The following is a 23,511-nucleotide window of genomic DNA, read 5'->3' as shown; positions in this document are numbered from 1 at the left end:
CGCAAGACACTGGAAGGGGGGGGAGGGCATGTGACAGGGGTTAGGGGAGGCTGGGGGAAGGTCAATTGGGAAAAGGAGACATTTGTACTACTATTTGTAATACTTTAAACAATGCAATAAAATTTAAAAATATATATATTTTTGTTATTAATTTCAGAGAGGAAAGGAGAGGAGAGAGAGAGAGAAATATCAATGATGAGAATCACTCATTGACTGCCTCCTGAACACCCGCCACTGGGGATCGAACCCGCAACCTGGGCATGTGCCCTTGGCTGGAATCGAACCTGAGACCCTTCAGTCCGCAGGCTGATGCTCTATTCACTTAGCCAAACCAGCTAGGGCTCAACTATTAGTCTTAATATTTAACTCTTCAACAAATTTAAGGACTGACAAACTTCATATCCATCAAAAGCTCTTCTAGGAAATTTTGTAAGAGTAACTATAAAAATTTAGTTAAAAACAATAATTTTAAATCATGATTCCTTTATGATATTTAAAGGGAGGGCTCACAAATATTTAAAATTTGACATCTGTCAGTGTGTGTGTTTTTTTTAATGCCTGACATTGACTCACTTATTCCTCACAACTATGAGTTGTGTTTTATTGTCTCTATTTTATGAGGAAGAAAATCAAATATACTGGTAAAGTAAATATAAATCACAATAAAAAATCAGACTACAACTTTTAATTTAAGAAATGATATACTCACATTGGATCACGAATATATTTATAAGCTTTTAGAAAAGTTGCTTGTAAAACATAGTACCAGAAAAGTTGGAAGTTACATCAGATACTTCTAAGCTAAAAAATAGCTAGTGTTTCTATAGAAATATTAAATAAAATAAATCTTGAGGCATAAAAGTTCATCTGGTGGTGACTCCATAATGATAACAATAAATAATACATTTAAACATTTTAAAACTTAAATTTTAAAAATTTGAAGTTGGATGAATGTAAAAACAGACCCTCAAAATATATCAAATTGTCAAAATCGTTTAAAAAATGTAATCCATGATAAATTAGAATACTAAGGTCTCAGTGAGAGAGATATTAAGATATAAAATATTTGCAATCTATATACCTGATGAAAGACTTGAACCCAGAGTATATAAAGGAATCCTAAAATTCAATAAGATATAAACCACCCAATAGATGAAGGGTTGGCAAGTTACATGCACTGACCCAAATCCAGCTCGCTTCCTCCTTGTGCTCAGCCCATGAGCTAAGACCAGCCTTTTGGTAAGAACAGTTAAAAAGTTGAGGACAATTGCATGTAGGCCCATATGTCCTAAAATACTATTTTGGCCCTTTACAGAAAAAGATAGCTAACCCATGTAAGAGATAAATGTGCAAAGGATATGTATGGGTGATTCACAGAAGAGGAAATCAGAATGGTCAATAAACAGATGAAAACATGTTTGACATGGCTATTATTTAAAAACTTCAAATTTAAAAAGTGGGATACTGTTATATACCCATTGCATTTGTAAAACTTAAAGTCTTAAACACTTCCGGAGTTTGCAAGGCTGTATATAGCACAGGAACACTTACACACTCTGTAATAATAAAAATGTATCCACTTATTCTAGGCTATCCAATTTGTTGGTGTATATTTGTTCATAGAAACTTTTATGATCCTTTGTATGTGCACAGTATTGGTTGTATTGTCTCCTCTTTCACTTACAATTTTATTTACTTGAGTCCTCTTTTTTGCTTGGTAAGTCTAACTAAAGATTTGGCAATTGTGTTTGTTTTTTCAAAGAACCAGCTCTTAGTTTCATTGATCTTTTTTATATAATTAATGTTCTATTTTTTCCTATTATCCCTATTAAAATAGTTTATTGTTCTTAGGGAAATAACTATACCTCTACTGCTCTTTTATCTATCTATCTATCTACCTTCCTATATACCTACCTATCTATCTACATATATGTTAGATATGAGCTACACCTATTATGACAGCTGGTGTTCTTCCCCAATTATTGCATTAATAATCACTCATTGCATTCAATTTTCCAACATTTTAAATTTCCTCATGAAAATTTGCTTTTCATTTAATATTTCATTTTCAGAAAAGTTTAGTGTTACTTTCAACTACTGATGAATTGGAACCAATCTTTTTCTTGATTATTTTTCTTTCTAAAATTAATTTCTACTTGAATAAGTATTTTAAATATATTGTTTCCTTAAAAATATACAATCATTTACCAAAGAAAGCACCACAATACTCCATAATATACTTTTTATACTAGCATATATTAATCTCTTTTCATGTGCCAGGCACTATTTTAAGATCTCTAAATTACATTAATTTATTTAATCCTCAGAAAAATCCTACAAGATAAATTCATTTTTACAAATGGCAAAACTGTATGACATAGTAAAGAGTACTAACAACCTCATTCATTTTTAACTTTCACAATATTTTATAGACTATAATATTGTGTCTATGATATTTATTCTATGTAGTACCTTTTTTATCCCTGAGGACTTACTAATACATGCATTAAAGGCCTATAGCTGCATTAATGTTATGGTTGTTAACATATTAAAGTTTATTTAAGATATGTGTGCAAATAAGCTTGAAGAAAGTGTTAAGGATGTCAGAATACTTTTTAAAATTTTATATTTGGGAATAATAAACCAAATAAAGCCATGGTGAGTAGCCAGATAATTCTTCTTTTATTATAGACTAACCAAACTGTGAGGTTACTTTGCATAAGGAAGAATGTCAGTAATGCAATCCTTAATATTGTCACAGTTAATCAAATGTACTTAACTTCTCAATATTGGATACTAGAATAATGATTAAAATACACTACTATTAACCTATTTGATATCATGTTTTGAGCAACACTTTGTCTTCTATCAGTTGGGGTTACCTATGTCCATTATCCTTACTTCTTATTAGTGTGGATTTTTAAGATTGACGTAAGTATGAGGTAGATGTATTAGTTTGTATGAATTAATATTAGTGTATTAGTGTGATAATGTTATACTGCCCTTTGCAGTTCCTCAGGTCTCAATTGTAGGTCTATTTTCATTTGAAACTATTTCCCTATCCTCCAATCCTCATATGAAACTGATAATTTCCACATCTACATAGCCAGTGCAGACTGCTTTGTTATGTTCCTGATCTGAATATCAAACTACCAACCAGGTATTTCAAAAATACCTCAAACTCAGTATATCCAAACTGAAGTCAGGATTCTATGTACTCTGTTTTCAGGAATGACGTCATTTCTCCTCCAGTTGTATAACCGCAAAATCTAGGTGTAATGTTAGAAATCCTTCTGCTGTACCAAGGCTTGTCAATATTACCTCCCAGTTCTCTCTCAGTTTGCTTCTGTCTCTATTGCTGCTTACCAAGGGGGAATTATTATCATGCCTTCCCTGCCCTTTTGTATTAGGTCACTATCTACCAGTCATTTAATCTCTCTACATATAGTAATTTACTTAAACCTAATCCTATGAGGCCAGCGCTATGATTATCCTGAGTCTGCCTATGGGGCAATCTGTTTACTATCACACAGCCAGTAAGTGAAATGGCTGGAATTCTAACGAGGTCTACCAGGTGCCTGCATATGTCCTTACACAACATTACAGAACCTGATGGAAAGAAACAAATATTTTATTTTCCTCAACGTCTAGGAAAATGGATTGTGAATGTTTTAACTGAGGTTATCTTAAGTCCTTAATACAGCCTTATAAAATGGAAGATCACATTTTTTATACTAGAGATTCTTAAATTATGTCTGAGCAAAATGGAGAATATAACATTGACATCTTAGCTCGCTAAAATTAAGATAGGGAATTAAGATAATGTGATCCAGATCTTTTTCCTTCAAAAATCTGACATTTGCCTTAACAGAGGGATAGAGTTTGGAGGAAGTTGAGTAAAGATTTAACATGTTCTTAGGGGGGTGCCTGTGCTATATCAGCACCCTCAAGCCAGCCTTGGGCAAGTGCTGCGTCCCAGTCTATTTACAGTGAGTCCTGGGACCCGTGCCCGAAGGGCATCCCTTCGATCCCTCTTGGTGGTGGTAGTATCCATGTAATTTAAATTCCAGGTGTACGGGAGCAGAGTTGACATCCTATTTTAGAAACTGAGGAGACTGCGATGCATTACCTTCCAAAGTCCATCTCTGATTTTCACAGAGATAGAGTCCAGGACAGCCTGCAGGCTTATTCAATTACACTGTTTATTTTAAAATGACTTTTTTTTCCTAGTTCATGTTTGGATATGATGAATAAGCTCAAAATCAAAATCTCTGTAATTGGGTTGACACCATACCCAGAGTTGCAAAACTTTGAAATCCATTAAATTTCTTGGGAAAAAAACATTTTCTCTCCAGAGCAAGGGGTATTTTGCAAAAATCAATAATTTGTACTCTCTCTCCTGATGTCATGTCTTTGTCCATTCCTGGATGATGTTTAGTCTGGTGATTCTGATGTCTAACATCTTTGAGAGCTTCTAACTCGGAGGGCCTGTGTGTGTGTGTGTGTGTGAGAGAGAGAGAGAGAGAGAGAGAGAGAGAGAGAGAGAGAGAGAGAGAGAGAGAGAGAGAGAGAGAGAGAGAGAGAGAGAGAGAGAGAGAGAGAGAGAGAGAGAGAGAGAGAGAGAGAGAGAGAGAGAATTTTTTTCTATTGACAGTTTATTGTTTTAGCAAAATGTTGGAGAATTTCTCTAAAGAAAACAGAGTAAATACACCTAAGAATTCAAGAGTGCTTAACAACGGAAAAGTTAGAGGTTCAAGGAACCTCCAACTTACTCAATGTATAATTGCAGAAATTGAGACCCACGTACCTAATTACTCATGTACGTTAATGAACAAAACCAAACCTAGAGACCAAATCCTAGAGATGTCAGGCCAATGCTCTTTAATACACCTCAATATGCCCTTAGTGAAAACAAGTTTACCTCTGATATGATTGGTATCATAATTTTTAGTTTTCATTAATGTATCTGTGTATTCATAGGTTTGATTCAACTGATCAAAATCTATCAAGTCAACTTTATTTATGTCTTTCTCTCTTTTTAAAATTTATCTTTATTGTTGAAAGTATTACAGATGTCCTCTTCCCCTCCCGCTACCCCGACCTCTTCTCCCCTTTCTCTCCCCCTCCTCAGGCCTTCCTCATTGTCTGTGTCCATGGGTTATGCATATTCGATATAATAAAAGCATAATATGCAAATCGACCAAACAGCAGAATGGTCAGTTGGCACGGGGTGGGGCCGGTGAGCAGATGGCACCAGGACAGCCAAGGCGCATGCCAGCAGACATAGTGATGTGTGTGGGAAGGGCAGCGACCAGCAGCGGTGGAGGGGCGATGGGGGTGGGGGGCTGGCACCATCCCCCAATCCCCTATCTGGTCGCCTCCCACAGAGGGAGGCCGGGCAGCAGCAATGGTAGGGTGATGAGGGCAGTGCCATCCCCTGATTGGCTGGCCCAGTCGCCTCCTGCAGGGGAGGTCAGACTGCGGCTTAGGCCCCCTCAGTAGGACATCCCCTGAGGACTCCCAGACTGTGAGAGGGCACAGGCCAGGCTGAGGGTGTTCTCTTCCCCCCACCCCCTCCCCGCACGAATTTTTGTGCACCGGGCCTCTAGTATGCATATAAGTTCTTGGGTTAGTCTCTTCCTGCCCCCACTCTTCCCTCAGAAATTTGTCAGTCTGTTCCATTCTTATATGGAGAGACCATCTTTTAACAATTCTTTGAAATGTTGCTGTTGGCTTTTCCTCAACTCCAGCATCTGCTGAATTATGCAGCAGCTCTCGGGAGCTTCCCTTACTGTTGGTTGTGACAGCTCCAGTGGCCACTTTCCAATAAGTTGGTCTTCCTGGTGTCTCATGCTCTCTAGCTGTTTCTAGGTTACTAAGACCCTCTCTAGTTCACTGTCTCTATATAGCTCCAAGGACATGGCACACACTTGGCCAGCTCCCCAGTGGCATCCCTAAAGGCCAATGTAACACTAGAGGGGCATCCTGATTCCTTCTCTTTTGAGTTTAGCTATTATTGTTGACTTTGGATACACTGACTTTCAGCTCAGAATGAAGTCTCATCCTCAGTGAAGTTACCATATACAGCTACAAAGTCCCACCTTAGCAGGTCGGAATAGCTTGTAGGTAAGTCTAAGGTTACTTCCAACTTTTTTTTTTTAGCTTAGGCTTTCCTGTTTTTATCACTCAATGTCCCCACCTAGATAAAGGTATTAATCAATGAGCTATGGTATTCAAGGGTGGAGATAGTTACAGAAAATTTGAATGTTTCCTCACCTCATTTCTGCTCTTCCTCAGGCAGTTGTGATGTGTTGATATATAATTTTGTATGTCTGCAGACTTGGAAAAAGGCAGGCTTGAGGTGTACACTTATTCAATTCCTCTTCTGTTTATCAGTATAAATGTTAGTTTTGTAGAGAAAGGTGAAAAGTATACTGGTATATGTAAAAGTAGGCTGTCTTTTTGTAGAGAGGTAGAACTGGCTTCTCATATTGAAGTAATAGCTTTGGAGATCCAGAAGAGAAAGCCTCACAAATTCTAAGGTATTCCCCATCCTGGAAATATGACACACCCCTCCCTGGGTGGGGTGAATGTGGAAAGAGAACTGTCCAATATCAGAAAGGCAGAGCCCATTCACCCACAGTGATCAGAGAGCTCAGTTCAGCTCTCTGTGTTTTCTCCCAATGAATGTACCGTAATACTTAGCCTTTAAACTGTTGCACCCAGAGTACAGTAATCTAGATAATCTAGAATGGAATCACACAACGTTTACAATTCTGGCACACTCTATAAGAATAATTAGCGATTCTGGACAGAGCTTGTCACGTTGAGCATGGGCAATATAACAAGAAATGATCTGGCAAGATAGCATTCTAAGGAACAAATGACACCTCAATGAGGAGAATAGGCCCAGCTGAACATTAAGTCCCCGAAATAGAAGAAAATATTGGGACAATCACAGTAAAGACAGAGAGAGAAAAGAATCAAAGCATAAGAAGACTATAACAAGACAGGTGAAGAGAATAACCTGACATAAAACAAGTTGTGTCTCTGAAGTAGATAACCCACATGGAAGGGACAATACTAAATGATACAGCACAGATGAATTTCCCTGAAATGAAGAAATGATTGCATCTGCAAAAAGGGCACACACTGAATCTTATCTCAGCACAGTGATGAAATATCATAAGAATTAAAATATCCTTATGCAGGCATTCTACCTGGGTAAAACAAGAAACTTGAAAAATGAAAAATCACTTCTGCCTCACACATTTTCACAATAACCATTAATGCCAAAGGGAACCGAGATGTGTCTATAGATGATTTAGATAAAGATCCATGAGAGCAGGGACTAGATCTCACTTATTCACTGCTATAACCACAGCACCTGCAGCAGTTTATGGTACATAATACGTGCTCAATAAACACTTCTTGAATAAATTATTATAAATTCCCAAGAAAAGGTGAGTAATTATTCAACATTATAGTCAGTTAACTTACCACTCAAATATAAAGGAACAGTTTAAAATATGGAACAACTCAGGAAATGTATTCCTTAGTAAATATTCTTCTAAAAAGTTCAGGCAAGCAATAGATGAATAAAATTAAGAGGCCTAAGAATGAAAAATATGTGATATTGTGTGATTCTTATGAAAACAATATACTCCTTATTTTAAAAGAAGAGCTAGAAGAAAGGATTGATAGAAAAAGAAAGAAAAATTCACCTGTGTTGGGAAATAGAATAAGTTGGACTACAGAACCAAGAGTGAAGGGTACATAGACAGAGATTAGAAGAATGTTGATATTGGAGAGGATTAGAAAGGGGAAAAGGGGGATTTTAAGAAGGATTATGGGAGATCTGAACTTACAGATCAGTCTTATTATTGTTGGATTGCCTTTCTTGAGTACAGTATCTTTCTGAAACTTAGTCATATTGTACCCTGTATGTATGTATGCATGTATATGTCTGCATAAAGTTAGAATTTGAAATTCATGAGGCCAGGGATTTTTATCTTTTCACTGCTATATTCAGAGCACCTATAACAATGGCCTAGCCCTACTTTGGGACAAAGTCGGTGTTTAATAAATATGTGTTGAATGAATAATCTTTTAGTTAGCATACTATTATGTGGTATACTTTTTCTTATTATAAGAAATGATCATTACAAAACTGGTGAAAAGATTTATTACTAATTTTTTTAAGAAGTCAGCTTTTATTTTGGTTATTTATATCTACTCTGTCTCTCATATTCAAATAACTATTTCCACCATTCATTGCTTAATATTCTCTATTACTTCCTGCCTCCTATTAGAATTTAATATAAAACCTTTTATTTTGCAAAGGTGTTTATTTCAGAAGCAATTTTTCAGAAGTGCATTAGTACTTCTTAGAATTATATCATTTTAGAGGTTTAACACCTCACAGATAATTCCGCTTGTTCGTTTCATTTTAGAGAAAGGAAAAGCTAGTCCATGTCTCTAAGTGACTGGCCCAAGGTCCAACAGCTCCAATTTAAATTTCTTCCCACTCAGCTAGATATCAAGGTATGACAGCATTTATTTCACTCATTTAAAAATATTTTCAAATGAGATCATTCTATTTGAGTATTTATTTTTAATACTAAAGCATAATATCACATCTGTTCTCTAAACACCAGCTTCTCGCTTTCTTCTCTAATGTTTGGGTATGTGTGCCACAATTATGTATCTACTAAATAAGAAATTCATGGCTCATTTGAAGTCTTCTGAACTTTCTGCCAAATTTCAGGGCCTGTTATCAAGGCTTTGTTTACACAATCAATTGCCTGGAATCTGCCTCAATTCTGTGTGTCCATTTCCTCTCCCAATCTGCCTCAATTCTGTGTGTACATTTCCTCTCCCGCTCACTTGAGGTCCATAGTGGGTAGGAGAGGAAAGAAAAGGAGATATGTGTTCTGCTTACACATTTCTGCCTAGTATAATGTTGTGGGAAGGACACATTTAACATTGGTCCACTTTCCAGCTGTAAGCTTCTTGGCCCATTCCACATGCAAAGAAAAGAGAAACAGGAGACCAGGATGCTGCCAAGGAAAGTATGATTTTGCAGATGTCAGACCAATGTATTATTTTGACCTTGGAGAAATTTAGTTCTAAATTTTCTCTTGTTGGATCTGAAGTTTGGAAGATCTCTCATATGAACAGGAGAAGTCCAATCAAATGTAATAATTGCTATTGTCACAGCAATTGTGACATATAAAATTAAACTTGAGTAGATTTCAACATCTTTCTTTCTTGTATTCAAAAACGAGTTCCTTAAACTTTAAGAAAGCTCAACATCACATGTATCTATTTCTGTTCGGTTGGGAAATTTTTTTAGAGTGACTTCATTGCTATGAACTTTTGTGCAGGATAAAACTAATGCGGACTACGTGTGAAGGCATGTGGTCCATCTCTCCTTCAGGTTCTCTTTTTAGATTTACTTCACAAAAGTTTAAAATTTAGTACTTACCTTTGCGACCCCCATGTAACGTGCCACTCATTACTTTTCCTGTTTCTCTGTCTATAAAGAGCCATTAGTACATAATTCCAGAGAAACGGATGAAGATCAGGCTTAATCACTAAGAGAAAATAAGTTTTAACAAAAGTAAAACCATCATGACTACAATAAGGATTAATTTTAAAAGCATAACACTGCATTATCACATTCCATTTTACTTTGTAAGATGTAAGTAAATGTAGAATTGTTTTAATTGCACGGAAATATATTAAGCAGCAAAAAAAATTAAAAGTGTGTTATCTGTTATAGATGTTCTGTGTCAATCTCAGCTCTGAATGACTATCAACTTTACTATTAATTTTTAGCTCAATGAAGAAAATATTTTGCATCTTGCAGAGAGTTTAATTTGTGGGCACAACTGTTTTAGAATCAGACAGCCTGCAATGTAATCCACTTCCACTACTTGGGCCTAAGTGTGATTATTTGTAAAGGTTGCAACTTATTTTTTTCAAAATTTAGGGAGAATAAAATGAGATAATTTGCATGAAATATGAAACAAATATTTGGAACATATTAAAAATTTAATAAACATTAAGTATTAACATTGCCATTGTTAACCAAAACATTCATTTGAGTTAGCGTCTTAGTTATTTATGTATAAATATAAAACATATTTGCCACTATATAGACAGGAGAACAAAACATTTTCTGTGTATTTGGTGCTGTCTCATCATTGTTGTGTAGTTGAGTTGTGTACTTGCTTGTCATTGTACACTAAGAACAATCTGTAACTCTTAAAATCTGGTTGTGGTGCATTTTATTGTCTTCCCCAAATATATCTTGGCTACTAATTTTTGTTACTATCATATTTAAACTCATTTGCTGTAATTATAGTAGAGTTTGGCAAAAATTAGTTTTTTTTAGAGACTTTTTCTTTAAAAGTGTGACTGCCAATGTGTGAGTTCTACTATTATAGCTCTATTCTTACTTAATCCCTTTAGATGTGCTCTTCCAAGTTTCATCTTCCAACATGATTTCTCTAGAATAAGGCACAGATATTTTTAAAAATTCTTCAAAGGCATATGTCAAATTATTATTGTGTAAACCTGACACCTTATTTGGCTAGCCTCACAGAAGCAATGATATAGTACTAAAAATATCATATTTGCTAATTTGGTCAGCTTTGTAGTAGTATTTTTCTGGAGAAAACTACCAGGCTCAAAATTTTAATAGAATATGCTGTCATTCAAAGCAAAGCAAGAGATATTTAATCAGAAATTGTCATATTCAAGGCTCTCTACAACACAGTATAGAGGACTGAAGGACATTGAAGACACAAGCTTCTGTTCAAGGAGTTTATGAAATGAGATGAAAGACTAAAAACAAAGAAAGAGAAAACGAATTATATACAACAAAAGGAAAGAAACAACAGGGAATGTAGTATTGCTATCTGTATCTAGTACATGGACAATCGATGAGATATAAAAGAAGAGAAAGGAACATTTTTTTCAGAGTTGGGTGGTCATGGAGTTTGAGCAATTTTTGAAATCATAAAAAGAAACTGAATAGGTTTCTATGTAGAAAAGAGGAATTTTAAAAGGATGAAATCATTGTGATCCAAAGTGATGATGTGAGATACTGGGCTTCAATTCTAAAGAAGATAGTAAAGAATGACTCTAAGGAAAACAGGGAATTGTGTGGGCTGGGAGGTTTCTCTGAGGCAGCAGCTGGCAGGCAGGGCCAGGCTGGGTACTTCCCTCTAACTCTGCTTGAGAATATATTAAGCTGGCAGAGAGCTACACATAGTCTTTAAAATGTGTGTGTTAACATTAATATTGGTCAGCGTTCAAATTTTTAAAAACTCTTTTGAGGTTGTTGCTTCACAAAGCATAGTGCATTTTACATATATGTTTGCTACTGTATTAATGTGTGAGACAACTGAATAAAGTAAAATATTTGAAATGTTATTCTCATCTGCTTGCTGGCCCATAAATCTATGTGAAAAGCTGTATTACAAATCCAATTCAGATTATATTACATGTATTTTTGAAATGAGTTTGGTGTCTATTTCTTCCCTGGGGGTCAGAGAATGGTTTTAATCCAGGGTAAGACCCATTCTCTAATATGAAGTTATGCACCCTGGCAGATGTCAAAAGTAAGGAATTTATAGATGCTTCAAATTTTCAAGTACTAAGTCAATGACTATAATGTATCTAATTATTTTTAGAGGCAAAGTTATGCAGAACAGTTGCATAAAAACTGCCGGGGTGGCAGAGTTCTGCAGCACATCCCCTCTCTTCCATTTCTGGCACAGCTCGTTGGTGAGGAATCGCTAGGATTTCTTTCTATTAGTAATTTCTTATAAGACTCGAGAAGGAGCATGGATAAGTAGCCACACCTAAGTGTAATTTCTCCCAAACAAAACAAACTGTATATGAAAGATGCCAGGGATATTTGCCCGAAGCCAATTCCAGACAGCAGGGCTGAATCTGGAGTGGCTGAAGGGCATTCCCCAAACCTGAAAAGGATGCAAAATTGCTGCTGCCAGACAGCTACGGGCCATCTTAATCTACATGTTATTGCCTCCTACCGGCCAAACACCTGAACAGCCCTAAGCAAGTCTTCCAATCTGACCATGGACTATGTTTACGGAAACCCTGCCCTTTGAAGTGCATTCTACCTCACCTTGGGACAAATTTTGTTAATACCAATCTGACAATGGACTATGTATAGGAAACCCTGCCCTTTGAAGTGCATATCTACCTCACCTTGGGACAAATTGTGTTAATAAAAAGCAAGGGGTCCTGAGACCAGGAGAACTTAGTTCCTCTTGCTAAGTCTTCTCTGACTCCTCAACATGCCTTTCTAAATTATGTTTCGTCTCTGGACTCTTTATTAAGTTACACAGCGCTTCTCCAGATTGCCGAACGCTTCGAGAGGCTGGGACAAGAACGCCGGCAGACAGTATGAGAGTCGGTCAGATTAGTTCTAAAGAATTCATTTGACTCTCTTTTCCCTGTTCCCGAAGAGGAGAAAATGTCAGTCTGCGTTAGAGCTAATTCCAAATGCTGTTGTTGGATTTAGGTCCTCCCTGCATGCTTGTGGCACATGTTCTGTTCTTGCTTCAGAGAAAATACGCTTAAAAATCCTCATAATATGCATGGCTACCTATGGCTCTTTTTAAAAGGGCTTTGGAGCGGTTACTCAAACATTTGAAGATCTACCATGGATCAGACCATCTCGGGGAGCACAGCTTTCAGCATTTATATCACTGGACCCCTTGGGAGGAATTCCACATGAGTCACCTTACAACATATTTCTCAGGCACTTCTTGATTCCTGTGCAGACTACACTTTTTTTAGGTGTGCATATGTCTAAAAGGGAGGATGCAAGTACTTGGCAAGGATGCTCTGAGGGTCACTGGATATTTTAAACAAGTTTGATATTAGAGAATACAGGTAATAAAAGCCAAAAGCCTGGCAAATAGGAAAATACCTTGCTATGCATGTGTGCCATTTTGGCTAAAGAACTTTGATTCCTGTGCAGACTACACTTTTTTTAGGTGTGCATATGTCTAAAAGGGAGGATGCAAGTACTTGGCAAGGATGCTCTGAGGGTCACTGGATATTTTAAACAAGTTTGATATTAGAGAATACAGGTAATAAAAGCCAAAAGCCTGGCAAATAGGAAAATATCGTGCTATGCATGTGTGCCATTTTGGCTAAAGAAGTCTTGTTAATTCATGAGTAGAAGTAAAAGGCAGAAGGGATAAAGCCATGTCAAGCTCAAGTTAGGTCAATGAGATGGGTGGGGAAGACAATGACAATTCAGAAAGACACCAATGTTCTCTGGTCTTGGCCTCCTGTCTGTCTCCCTCCCTCTCTCCTTCCTTTCTTTGCTTCTTTCTTTCCTCCCTCCTTCATTTGTTTCTTTGTAGCCGATCCACACAAAACAGAACTAATGCAGAAGTGAAAAATCAAATTCATATTTTATTTGTGGATCTTTGGTGACAATTGGCAATTATAAGCTCAAGGAGTAAATAGAAAACCACTCTCTCTACATTAAGGACATATCACACTGGAATTGTTTTGTTGGAAGTTGTGTTTGAGGGCAGAATTTCCTCTAAGAAATAGAGATTTGTGAATATGAGATCAGAGATCCTGGATGCCCTCATCTGTGGAATCACATAGCTTACATTCTAGGGAAAAGGGCGTTAACATCATTTGAGTTTGTAAGAACACTGCACTAGCCTCTCATCAAAATGGATGCAAGTAAAAAAAAAATAATGATTTAAAGATTGGCTGATAATTTTTTTGGAGAAAATATTAAAAGTCACAAAAATTAATTTCTAAGAATTGATAAAATGTTACAATTGATTTGAACAATAAAATTTGAAGTGCACCATACTTTTAATAAGGAAAATAGGATGTTTCATGAAACATAATTGGTTGGTTGACTTTTCAGGCTTGAATTAAAGTAAATCGAGAAAAAAAATCACAAAATTCTCCAAGCATACCCTCAGAAGGAGAACAATGGAACATTTGTTTATTCTGAAGAACACAGGAAACGGGCCCTACGGGCTTCATGATATTAATAACACCCATAAAATCAGAAGCGGATAGAATGAATGACCTTTCTCTGAAGCCACTGTTACTATTGGGTGGTGTATTTTTTTGGACATTTTATAAAATATATGAACAAAGAGTAGAAGGATGTGCAAACTGTGTGGGAACAAGGAAGCTGTTGCATGAAATGTTTTGGACTGGGATCATCTGTGCCCATCTGTTCCTACTACTTAGAAGAAAGAGATATTCTCAAGCTCTTTAAAGTTAAATGAGATCGGAAAACTGTTACATTATGTTAGAGTTATTGGTTTCTAGAGGCAATATTCACATTATTTCCCCTATGGCCTCCTTGGGTTTGCTGCCTCCTCCCATTTCATTCTCATGTTACCACAACGCCTGAGGGCTGAAGCCACCAGCTCATCACTGGGAAAAGCGATGAGATGCAAATTAGATTTGCAGCTACCCACTGGTTTTCTTGCTATGCTAACAAACAGGTAGTAATAGAAGGATTCTTTCAAACTATAAGAGCTTAAGTTATATATCATCACTGACATTCACTGAAAAGGAGAACATAGAATTGTATTTGCTTGAGATTTTACTGTTACATCCCTTATAATCACCAAAATCCTCAATGAAAAACAAATTGTTTGCTTATATGATTATTTAGTTTAAGAACTACCTTGAGTTAGGGAGGGTGGTTTGTTGGGCTCCATCGTTTCAAGTTTCTCTGTACAACTCGAGAATAATAGAATTTGTACTCTGTCATTGAAACATGGACTTTTAACTCACAGGCACATAATCTTCAAATGTGCTACGTTACCAGAATTATATCTTCTTCAGTTTTGAATCGATGCTTCATATCTCATTAAAGTTTTTTTCACCAAAAGTAGTTGTGTTGGCATCTTCCTTCTGAATCTCATGTTTCTTCTGTGCTCTAAGCCGGATCATCTCATTTTCCTCTGCCCAGTCACCATGATACAAATCTGATTTTTACTTTTTCTGTATTCCCTGTTTAATCAAATTACTATGCACTGTATATTTGACTTCATAAGCAGTTTTTTAGTTGGTTCCTAGTTTTTCATCCTTACTAAACCTGCAGTGATATAGACTCTCATCTTTGTTTGGATTACTGCAACAGTCCCCTGATGTCCCTGCATTGAGACTATGCTTGTAGATTCCACACCCCTCAGAGCCACTGAAGGGGTTAATCTAAAAAATGTATATATATATGACCATGCATCTCTATATTCAACTCTTTTGGTGATCCCCATTTTTTCTAGGGTAAATGTTGAGCTATTGGGCATGATGTGTATTACTCTCTATGAGGATTTTTATCTGAAGCTTTAGTTTTCCTGGAATTATTAGAAGTCTCCCCACCCGTACCTCTCATTTATGCTGTTATCTATGTTACAGTATGTTGATAAGATCATCTCCTGTTGCTCCAGACTAGATTCAAGGAGCACCCTACCCCCTTCTAAAAAGTGATTATTCAAGTAAAAAGTGATACATTACCAGATAGGCCATGTATTTTAAGGCAAACATCTAGCAACATCCATTGGCTTTATGAAATTTCACTTCTCTCATCTTCTTTCCTCTCATTTGTTAAAGCTACATATGTATCTACCATGATAGCTATATCTATGTATGTGAATGCTTCTTCTAAATCTTAGCCCATATCCATGCCCATGTGCTCGCATGGTCTGATCGCCTCCCTAAACCTTCCCATTCTCCCTATCTGGCTTCTGAGAGGTTGGGAGGGCATAAGAGGGGACCTTGAATGTCCTCTTTAATCACAATTCTTCTAAGAACAATCCTTCAATTCAATTAAACAAATAGCCATCACAAGACTCAATATTTTGATTCTGTACTAAATCCTAGGGATACAAAGACATACCACTGCCCTGGCTGGTGTTGCTCAGTGGTTAGAGTGTCGGCTCACACACAAAAGGGTCAAGGGTTCAATTCACAGTCAAGGGCACATATCTGGGATGTGGGTTCACTCCTGGCTCCTGGTCAGGGCACATGTGGGAGGCAACCAGTCACTGTGTCTCCCACACATTGATATTTCTCTCTCTCTACCTCCCTTCCTCCTTACTCTCTCCCTTCCACTCTCTCTGAAAAGCAACGAAAAAAGTAGCCTCATATGAAGATTTTAAAAAAAAATTTAAGACATATTGCTTAGTCTCATCTTTGAGAAGCACACCTTTTAACAGATGTAATTCAGAAACACTTCTGCATATTTTATTATTTTTAACTAGAACTCTATTAATTTTTTTAAATGTGAATGTCTTTAGGCAGCACAGGTATACTTTGGCATAATTAATCTTACACCTATGCACTGCCCCACTGTATCTCATCTGATCCTTTTCCTTATTTATGTCACCCTGATGGCCCCTGAAGTAAATAGAATTAGTGACCCTGGTGGAGTATAATGTAAACCGTTTAGTGCTTATTCACTACAGTGGTGTGATGGTGTGGCAGCATGGGAGACGGTAGGGGACAAGTCTCAGAGATCTTCCTATTCTCCTTCAGGGCCATACATAAGTCCTTACAGACTAACAGGCCACTGGTTTATTCTTATGAGCTGATGTCACCTACATGGAAAAATATGATCTTCAAAGCTATTCATTCATAATGTTACTGGGGAAAAAAACCAACTGAAGTTGTGAGAAACTTCTATATTAAATTACATTTTGTATGCATGTCATCATCTTGGTAATTTTTTGATTCCATCTTTCAAATTTGAGTTTTCATGCTCATGTCAGGAAACATCAGGCAATAATATAGAGTTAAAATAAGGCAGAGATTGTAAATTCTATGCCCTATGTTAATGCTTTGAAAAAGACACTTTAAATAGAAAATGCTTACATAATTAAAGCACTATACTAATCCTAAAACTGCTGGATTTCTGTTTTGTTTACAGCTGTGTAACCTCAATTCTTTTGACACTTGCTTAAAAGCATCACTCCCAGTCATGGCTCTATATGACTGGGAGTGATGCATGGTACAGTCTGAGATGTAGTTTATGGCTAATGTGTTATAGTGTCTGGAGAAATGTGTTTTGCAGCAGAAATGATAACATAGCCATGGTCTCAGTGGCACACAGAGTGTATTCACTGTCCTATTGCGTTGGTCATCACTGTGGTCTCTGATAGGATGTCTGTTTCAGGTTACCCACGGGAGTGAGCACACCTGCACAGTGCTGTGTGGGTCTCTGATAGGATGCCTGTTTCAGGTTACCCACGGGAGCGAGCACACCTGCACAGTGCTGTGTGGGTCTCTGATAGGATGTCTGTTTCAGGTTACCCACGGGAGCGAGCACACCTGCACAGTGCTGTGTGGGTCTCTGATAGGATGTCTGTTTCAGGTTACCCACGGGAGCGAGCACGCCTGCACAGCGCCTGTGGCACAGTTCCTGGAGGAGGAATTGCTCCGTGGGCATCTGCTGTGGGAGTCGTGGTAAGAAGTGTCCCTTCAGAACCTTCTCCTCTGATAGCCATTCTTACTTTCCAAAGACCAGAAACGCTCATTTGAAAGGGCACCAGTATACCTGCTTTACAGAAAGACGTTTCTGACGGGTGAAAAATAAATTACAGCAGGTAGAGCAAGTTAACAGCTTGTACATTTTGTGTTTAGCTGTCACTCAAGCCAATCAAAATTAGGGCTGTAGAAACTGTTTCCACTTCTCTCCAGCAGGGAGTCTAAGACCAGGGCAGTGAACAGGGAGCCCTCACTTTGAAGTGTGTATGCGAGGGCTGCTTAATTGCAGCATTTTGTACATGGTACACGGATTTATTCCTTGGACTCTAATGTATTGACTTAAATCATTGTTTACTTGCTTTTTGGGCTAATTTTCCAAATTGGAACATGTTCCCCCAAATATGCGTTTGTGTTACTTGTGTACATGTTTAAAGTATTAGTGTAACTCTGCTGGCAACCCTCTCCTGCTTTTTCAGAGCTACTGTACATGCTGTGTTATTCTTGCTCATTAGACTTCCAGGCCTGGTGTCTTTTTTAAAAAGAATATGTTTTAATTGATTTTTAGAGAGAGAGGAAAAAGAGAGAGATGGAAACATGGCTGAGAGAGAAACATAGACTGTCTGCCTCCTGCATTCTCCCTTTGAAAATGGAGCCTGTAACCTGGGCCTGTGCCCCGACCAGGAATCGAACCGGTGACCCCCCTGGTTCATGGGTCAACTCTCAACCACTGAGCCACACTGGCCAGGCAGGCCTGGTTTTCTTGATAGGACTCTTATTGTACTATTTTTATCTTAGAATGATAGTTCCCAACAATGGGCAGTATCTCATAAAATTTAAGCTTTATTTAAAAAAATGGTACTGATGGGAAGATTAAAAACTAACCCAGAAGCTATGGTTAGGTAATGCAGTGTCACTATCTTCACTTTTACACATGACATAAATCACTTTTAAATGTGTAAGTTTTTCTTTTAGCCTGGAAGCTTGGAAGGGATTTAGTTAGTGTAAATTAAAGGTCGAAATGAGATGGTGTGTCACTGATTTAACAAATGATTTTTGCAGGGAGGGTCATTCACCAAAAATGTTGTAACTATTAAGAGCAGAAAGCCTGAGAGAAAATATTTGTAATATATAGTAAGAAAAGTTATTATGCATAGTAGATAATGGGCTCCTATAAATCAATTATAAAAATTAGAAGTGCTTAATTTAAAAAAGGAAGGAAGGAAGGAAGGAAGGAAGGAAAGGGAAAGGAAGGGAAGGGAAGGGAAAGGAAGGGAAAGGGAAGGGAAGGGAAGGAAAAGAAAGAAAAGGAGAGAAAAGGAAAGAAAAGGAAAGGAAAGGAAAGGAAAGGAAAGGAAAGGAAAGGAAAGGAAAGGGAGAAAGAAGAAAAAACAATCACACAGTAAAAAGACCACCAGGGAGAAAGAAAACTACAGCCACAGGGAGAAGCATTTTTCACACATCACATTAGTAACAGTGAAGTAGTGGCTTCTACTCACCTAGGACCACTGCTCCCTCCGTCCTGGGATATGAAAGAATTACATGTCCCAACCCCTTTGCAATTAGAAGGGGCCGGTCTGAGTGCCAGTGGGTGGCAAGAGGAAGAAATAATGTCACTATGGGATCTAACTGTTGAAAAAGAATCTTCTTCTGCAGCAACTTTGAGAACATTGGTTCCAGATGGCTCAGTTACAGTGTTGGAAGAATTTTGGTGATAGACAAATACAATTTTCGCTGTAGTAAACCACTGGGATTAAAGAGTTCTTGATTATTTAATTTTTGTGACACTATAGCAGTATTGTGACTGATATGAAAAATAAAGCAGATTGGTGACATCTACTGGGGTGGCTGTGTGGAGAAATGGGGACCAACCGTTGATGGGACAGTAATTTGGTACATTCTTTTGGGGGAGCAATTTATACAAAAAATCTAAAATTTCATGCCAATTAACCAACAGTTTCCCATCTATGTTTCTAAAAATATTTTTACAAAAGAGAGAAAGAAAAAGATGCTCCTTGAAGAAATTTTTAAAACAAACTATTGAAAATGAGCTAAACACCCATAAGTAGACAAAATGGTTTATTCAAAAGCTATATGCAACAGTCTAACTAATAAAAAACGTTTAAATTTATTACTATAATAAAGCATCCTTGACATATTAGAGTGAACAGCAAACTATGAAATAATAGCACACTTTTTATAGTTTTCTGCATTATGCCCAGTTATATGTAGAAGAGAATGCAATTTTAAAAAACAAACAAAAACGTTGTGATAAATAGATATAGGAGATACAGAAAAAAGAAACTTTAATAATATTAAACTGTTGAACAGTGTTATCACCAATGGGCCACAGAGGGGAAAGAACTTCAGGGTTTATTTTACATACTAGAGGCCCGGTGCATGAAATTCATGCATTGGGGAGGTAGGGGGTGTTGTCCCTCAGCCCAGCCTGCACCGTCTCTAATCTGGGACCTGTCGGATAGCCCTCTCACAATCTGGGATCACTGGCTCCCAACCGCTTGCCTGCCTGCCAACCTGATCACCCCCTAACCACTCCCCTGCTGGCCAGGTCACCCCTAACTGCCCTCCCCTGCTGGCCTGATCATCCACAACTGCCCTCCCCTGCCAGCCATCTTGTGGCAGCCATATTGTGACCACATGGGGGCAGCCATCTTGTGCAAGGGTGTGATGGTCAATTTGCATATTACCTCTTTATTATATAGGATTTCCAAGTTATTCAGGTTTTTTATGTCTATCATATAGATTTTTGCAATTTCAAAACCCATTCATGATAAAATATTTCTATTTTTTAGGATTTTCTAGATGATTCATACCTTTGCTTTTAATATTCATAGTAGGAACATGACTATAACCTTTGGTTTCATTGCTAACAGATGCAAGGTATTTGGCAGTTGTGACTAGTTTTACTTCCTAAGAATAAACAAAACTAAATCATTCATTTGTAAAACCAAAACAAATAAAAGCAGCTATTAAATGGACCATAGTTGTAGCTCAAGATGTTATGGGCATATGGGCTTATATCTTGTCCACTTCCAATCTCCAGTGAAATGACTCAAAGAATAAAAGTAAAAAGAAATTTAGTATTAGTGTTAAATAGAATTGGTTTCCTTGCATAAGCCAGAAGTAATAAGTGTATCTCTTAGGAGGAAAATATTCCCAAAAGAGTATAAAACAAAAGAGTCTTCAGAGGCACAGTAATAATGCTCATCATACTGGGGAAGAAGAGTGGGATAGAATGCAAAGCACAGATCCTGATCTGACCTGTGTCTCCAGAATACTGGTATACAAATTTCTCAGGACACCGCCCTCGCAGCTAGATGTAAGGGGCGTGCCAAGTGCCGACTGGAGGCTGCTTGCACCGGCCCCTGGAAAGGAGAGTTCTGATTATTGGAGAGGGGTCCTCATTGCCACTTGTAGGGTCCCAGCCTGAGAGTCCCACGGTGACATGCCTTTGAAAACACCTGACTCCTGGAAAGCAAACCTAGTTTTTAATGAAAATCATGGTAATGGCTTCATGGCAATACATTTTACTAAGTGATTGGTAATCTGTTGCCAGGCAGATATACTATCAGTTTATAAAGGGAAGTGTAGACAACGCATCCATCATCACAACCTAATGCAGTACTTGCCTCTAGTTTTTAGATTCTGTGCAAAATGGAAAACACCATGGCCTTGGACCAGTTCACACAAGAGAATCTGAGTAGGCATAATAACTCTGATCAGAATGGTTGGACAATTCTTTGTGTAATTTAAAAAGCAGCTAACATCACAGTGAATTTTTCCCAGAAAACAGAAAACAAAGTCAGCAATGACGATTTGACCTCGATGCTTTACTCAAGAGCAATCTGCCTGAAGCTATTTACAGCATGAATATGTGCTCCTCCTTTGTCGGTTTGGCTCATGCATCTGTCTTGGGAATGAGTGATTAAACATGGATTTAATACCCAGTCACTCTGTGTCAGTGTGTGGGCTGCGCACAAAGCTGCTGACACAACTTCACTCCACCCTAGCAGGGATTTCCAGTGTGAGGCCAGCTCCCGGGAGGAGAAATACACAAGTTCAAGGAAGGAGAAAGAATATCTTTTATGTTTATAACTTTCAAAATCAAATCTAATTTTTAAATATTATGTGCCAACTCAACAACAAACACTTTCTTTCTGAAACTAAAATAGTTTAAACTAAAATGGCCGTGGGAACATGGGCTTTTATCCATGTACTTAAAAGGAATCTTCAGGAAGGGATCTCACAAATACCGTACCATAAGTGCAGATTATTTGAAATCAACTTTGCATCAGGGGAGGTGCCTCTCGACTAAGGTGGAGTAAGATTTAAACTTCTCAAATATTTTAGAGACGCACAATGCCTTTCACATTTCTTCTCTTCCCACTGAACATGCAGACACGGTATATTTCCCATGGATTTTGACTTAAATTTTTGGAAGCTAAAGTTCATGGGATGACATCATTTTCCATGATTGTCTAAAGAATGATGGCATTCTGTAGCCTCCATAAAATAAATGGTTTTTAATTCTTCCCTGTACACATTCTGAAACCTGAATGCTATATATATGACAACAGTTCAGTGAAATCTCTGGGAAAGATGTATATATGCCCTGAGTTCAATGGTGATGTGTAAACCAATCACCAGTGATGGGGAAGTTTTCTCTCATTTTGGCGCATATGACATTTTGGGTTATTTCAGTGAAAATGCTCATCTCTAGCTTCAGCCTTTTATTTTTATTTTATTTTGTAAAAATATATTTTTATTGATTTCAGAGAGGAAAGGAGAAGGAGAGAGAGATAGAAACATCAATGATGAGAATCATTGATCTGCTCCCTCCTGCATGTCCCACACTGGAGATTGAGCCCACAACCAGGGCATATGGCCTGACCTGGAATCAAGCTGTCACCTTCTGGCTCAGAGATCACTGCTCAACCACTGAGCCACACCAGCTAGCCTCCAGCTTCAGCCTTTTAAAAATAGCTGTTTTCTAAATAATAAAGAAGTGGGTATGTAATATTTATATGATTTTTGAAATACTTTCTGATTCTTCCCTTCTTCTTCACTATACGCCTGTTTACATTAAAATCCATAAAAGGAGACTGAGAGACTTTGAAGAATGAGGAAAATAAGCAGAATGTCTGAAAAGGGAAGTGCTTTAAAAATAGAAGTAATGAGTTCTTTCCACGTGGACAGTGAGGTGATTGCAAGGGGTAGGAGGTGGGTGGAGGTGGAAGAGGATCTGGGGTGATAAATGGTGATGGGGAAAAATAAAATAAGACCAAGTGATGAATAAAGTAATAAGAGTAATTTACTGTCCCCAGTGCTACAGAGAGGTGGGATCAAATGAAGACTGACCATTGGGTTGGACCCAATGAGACTGGAAAGATAGAAGCTGACATTCGACTGGAAAAATAAGGTCATTGGATCCTAGTCAGAGCAGATTCAGTGGACTAGACTCCTGGGCACACAGGCCTTGCTAGGAAGGCTGAAATAAAATTGAAGGCCTTATGCACAAGCAAAGAACTTGGCCTTAAACAAGAGTAGAATGAATACATAATGTATTTTTAACAGTCCGAAATGAAATAAATGAATATAAATGTAGGTCAGTTTATGTACGTGGTGGTGGGAAGATGAGGAAATCTATTCAAAATTATTCTATTTCCCAAGTAAATAAGAGGCAACATCATCATGTGAAAGAGAGAATGAGAAGTGGATGTTGAAAATTTGAAGAGAGAATAATAATCACCCCAAAGAATAGAAGGATGAATTGACCAGGGAAATGTAGTCCTGACTACTGCTGAAGGTTGAGTAGAGATTCAGGTGGTGAGAAAGCAAAAAGGCCACGTTAATGGATTAGTGATGTTTGTGGGAGGGATCAAGGAGCTGTTCCATTGGGTGAATAAAGCAAGTTCACTGGGAAGATAGGAGGTTATAGCTGGAAGACATGAAGAAATCCGTAGTAAGTCATTG

The 23,511-nt window shown here is 37.7% G+C and overlaps 1 protein-coding gene across 1 annotated transcript in view; it reads left to right on the top strand.

Moving 5' to 3' along the window:
- The window catches only part of TLL1 (tolloid like 1), a 185,106-nt gene extending 161,891 nt beyond the window's left edge, over nt 1–23,215 (top strand). The window contains exons 21-23 of the mRNA XM_015567762.1: nt 3,107–3,109; nt 20,656–20,661; nt 23,177–23,215. Coding sequence (XP_015423248.1) covers nt 3,107–3,109; nt 20,656–20,661; nt 23,177–23,215 — 48 coding nt within the window. The remainder of the gene's footprint in view (nt 1–3,106; nt 3,110–20,655; nt 20,662–23,176) is intronic.
- Nucleotides 23,216–23,511: the final 296 nt, after the last annotated feature.

Source organism: Myotis davidii, unplaced genomic scaffold (genome assembly GCF_000327345.1).
Source record: "Myotis davidii unplaced genomic scaffold, ASM32734v1 scaffold1324, whole genome shotgun sequence".
Taxonomy (NCBI): Eukaryota; Metazoa; Chordata; class Mammalia; order Chiroptera; family Vespertilionidae; genus Myotis; species Myotis davidii.
This window is presented reverse-complemented; position numbering and strand designations above follow the sequence as displayed.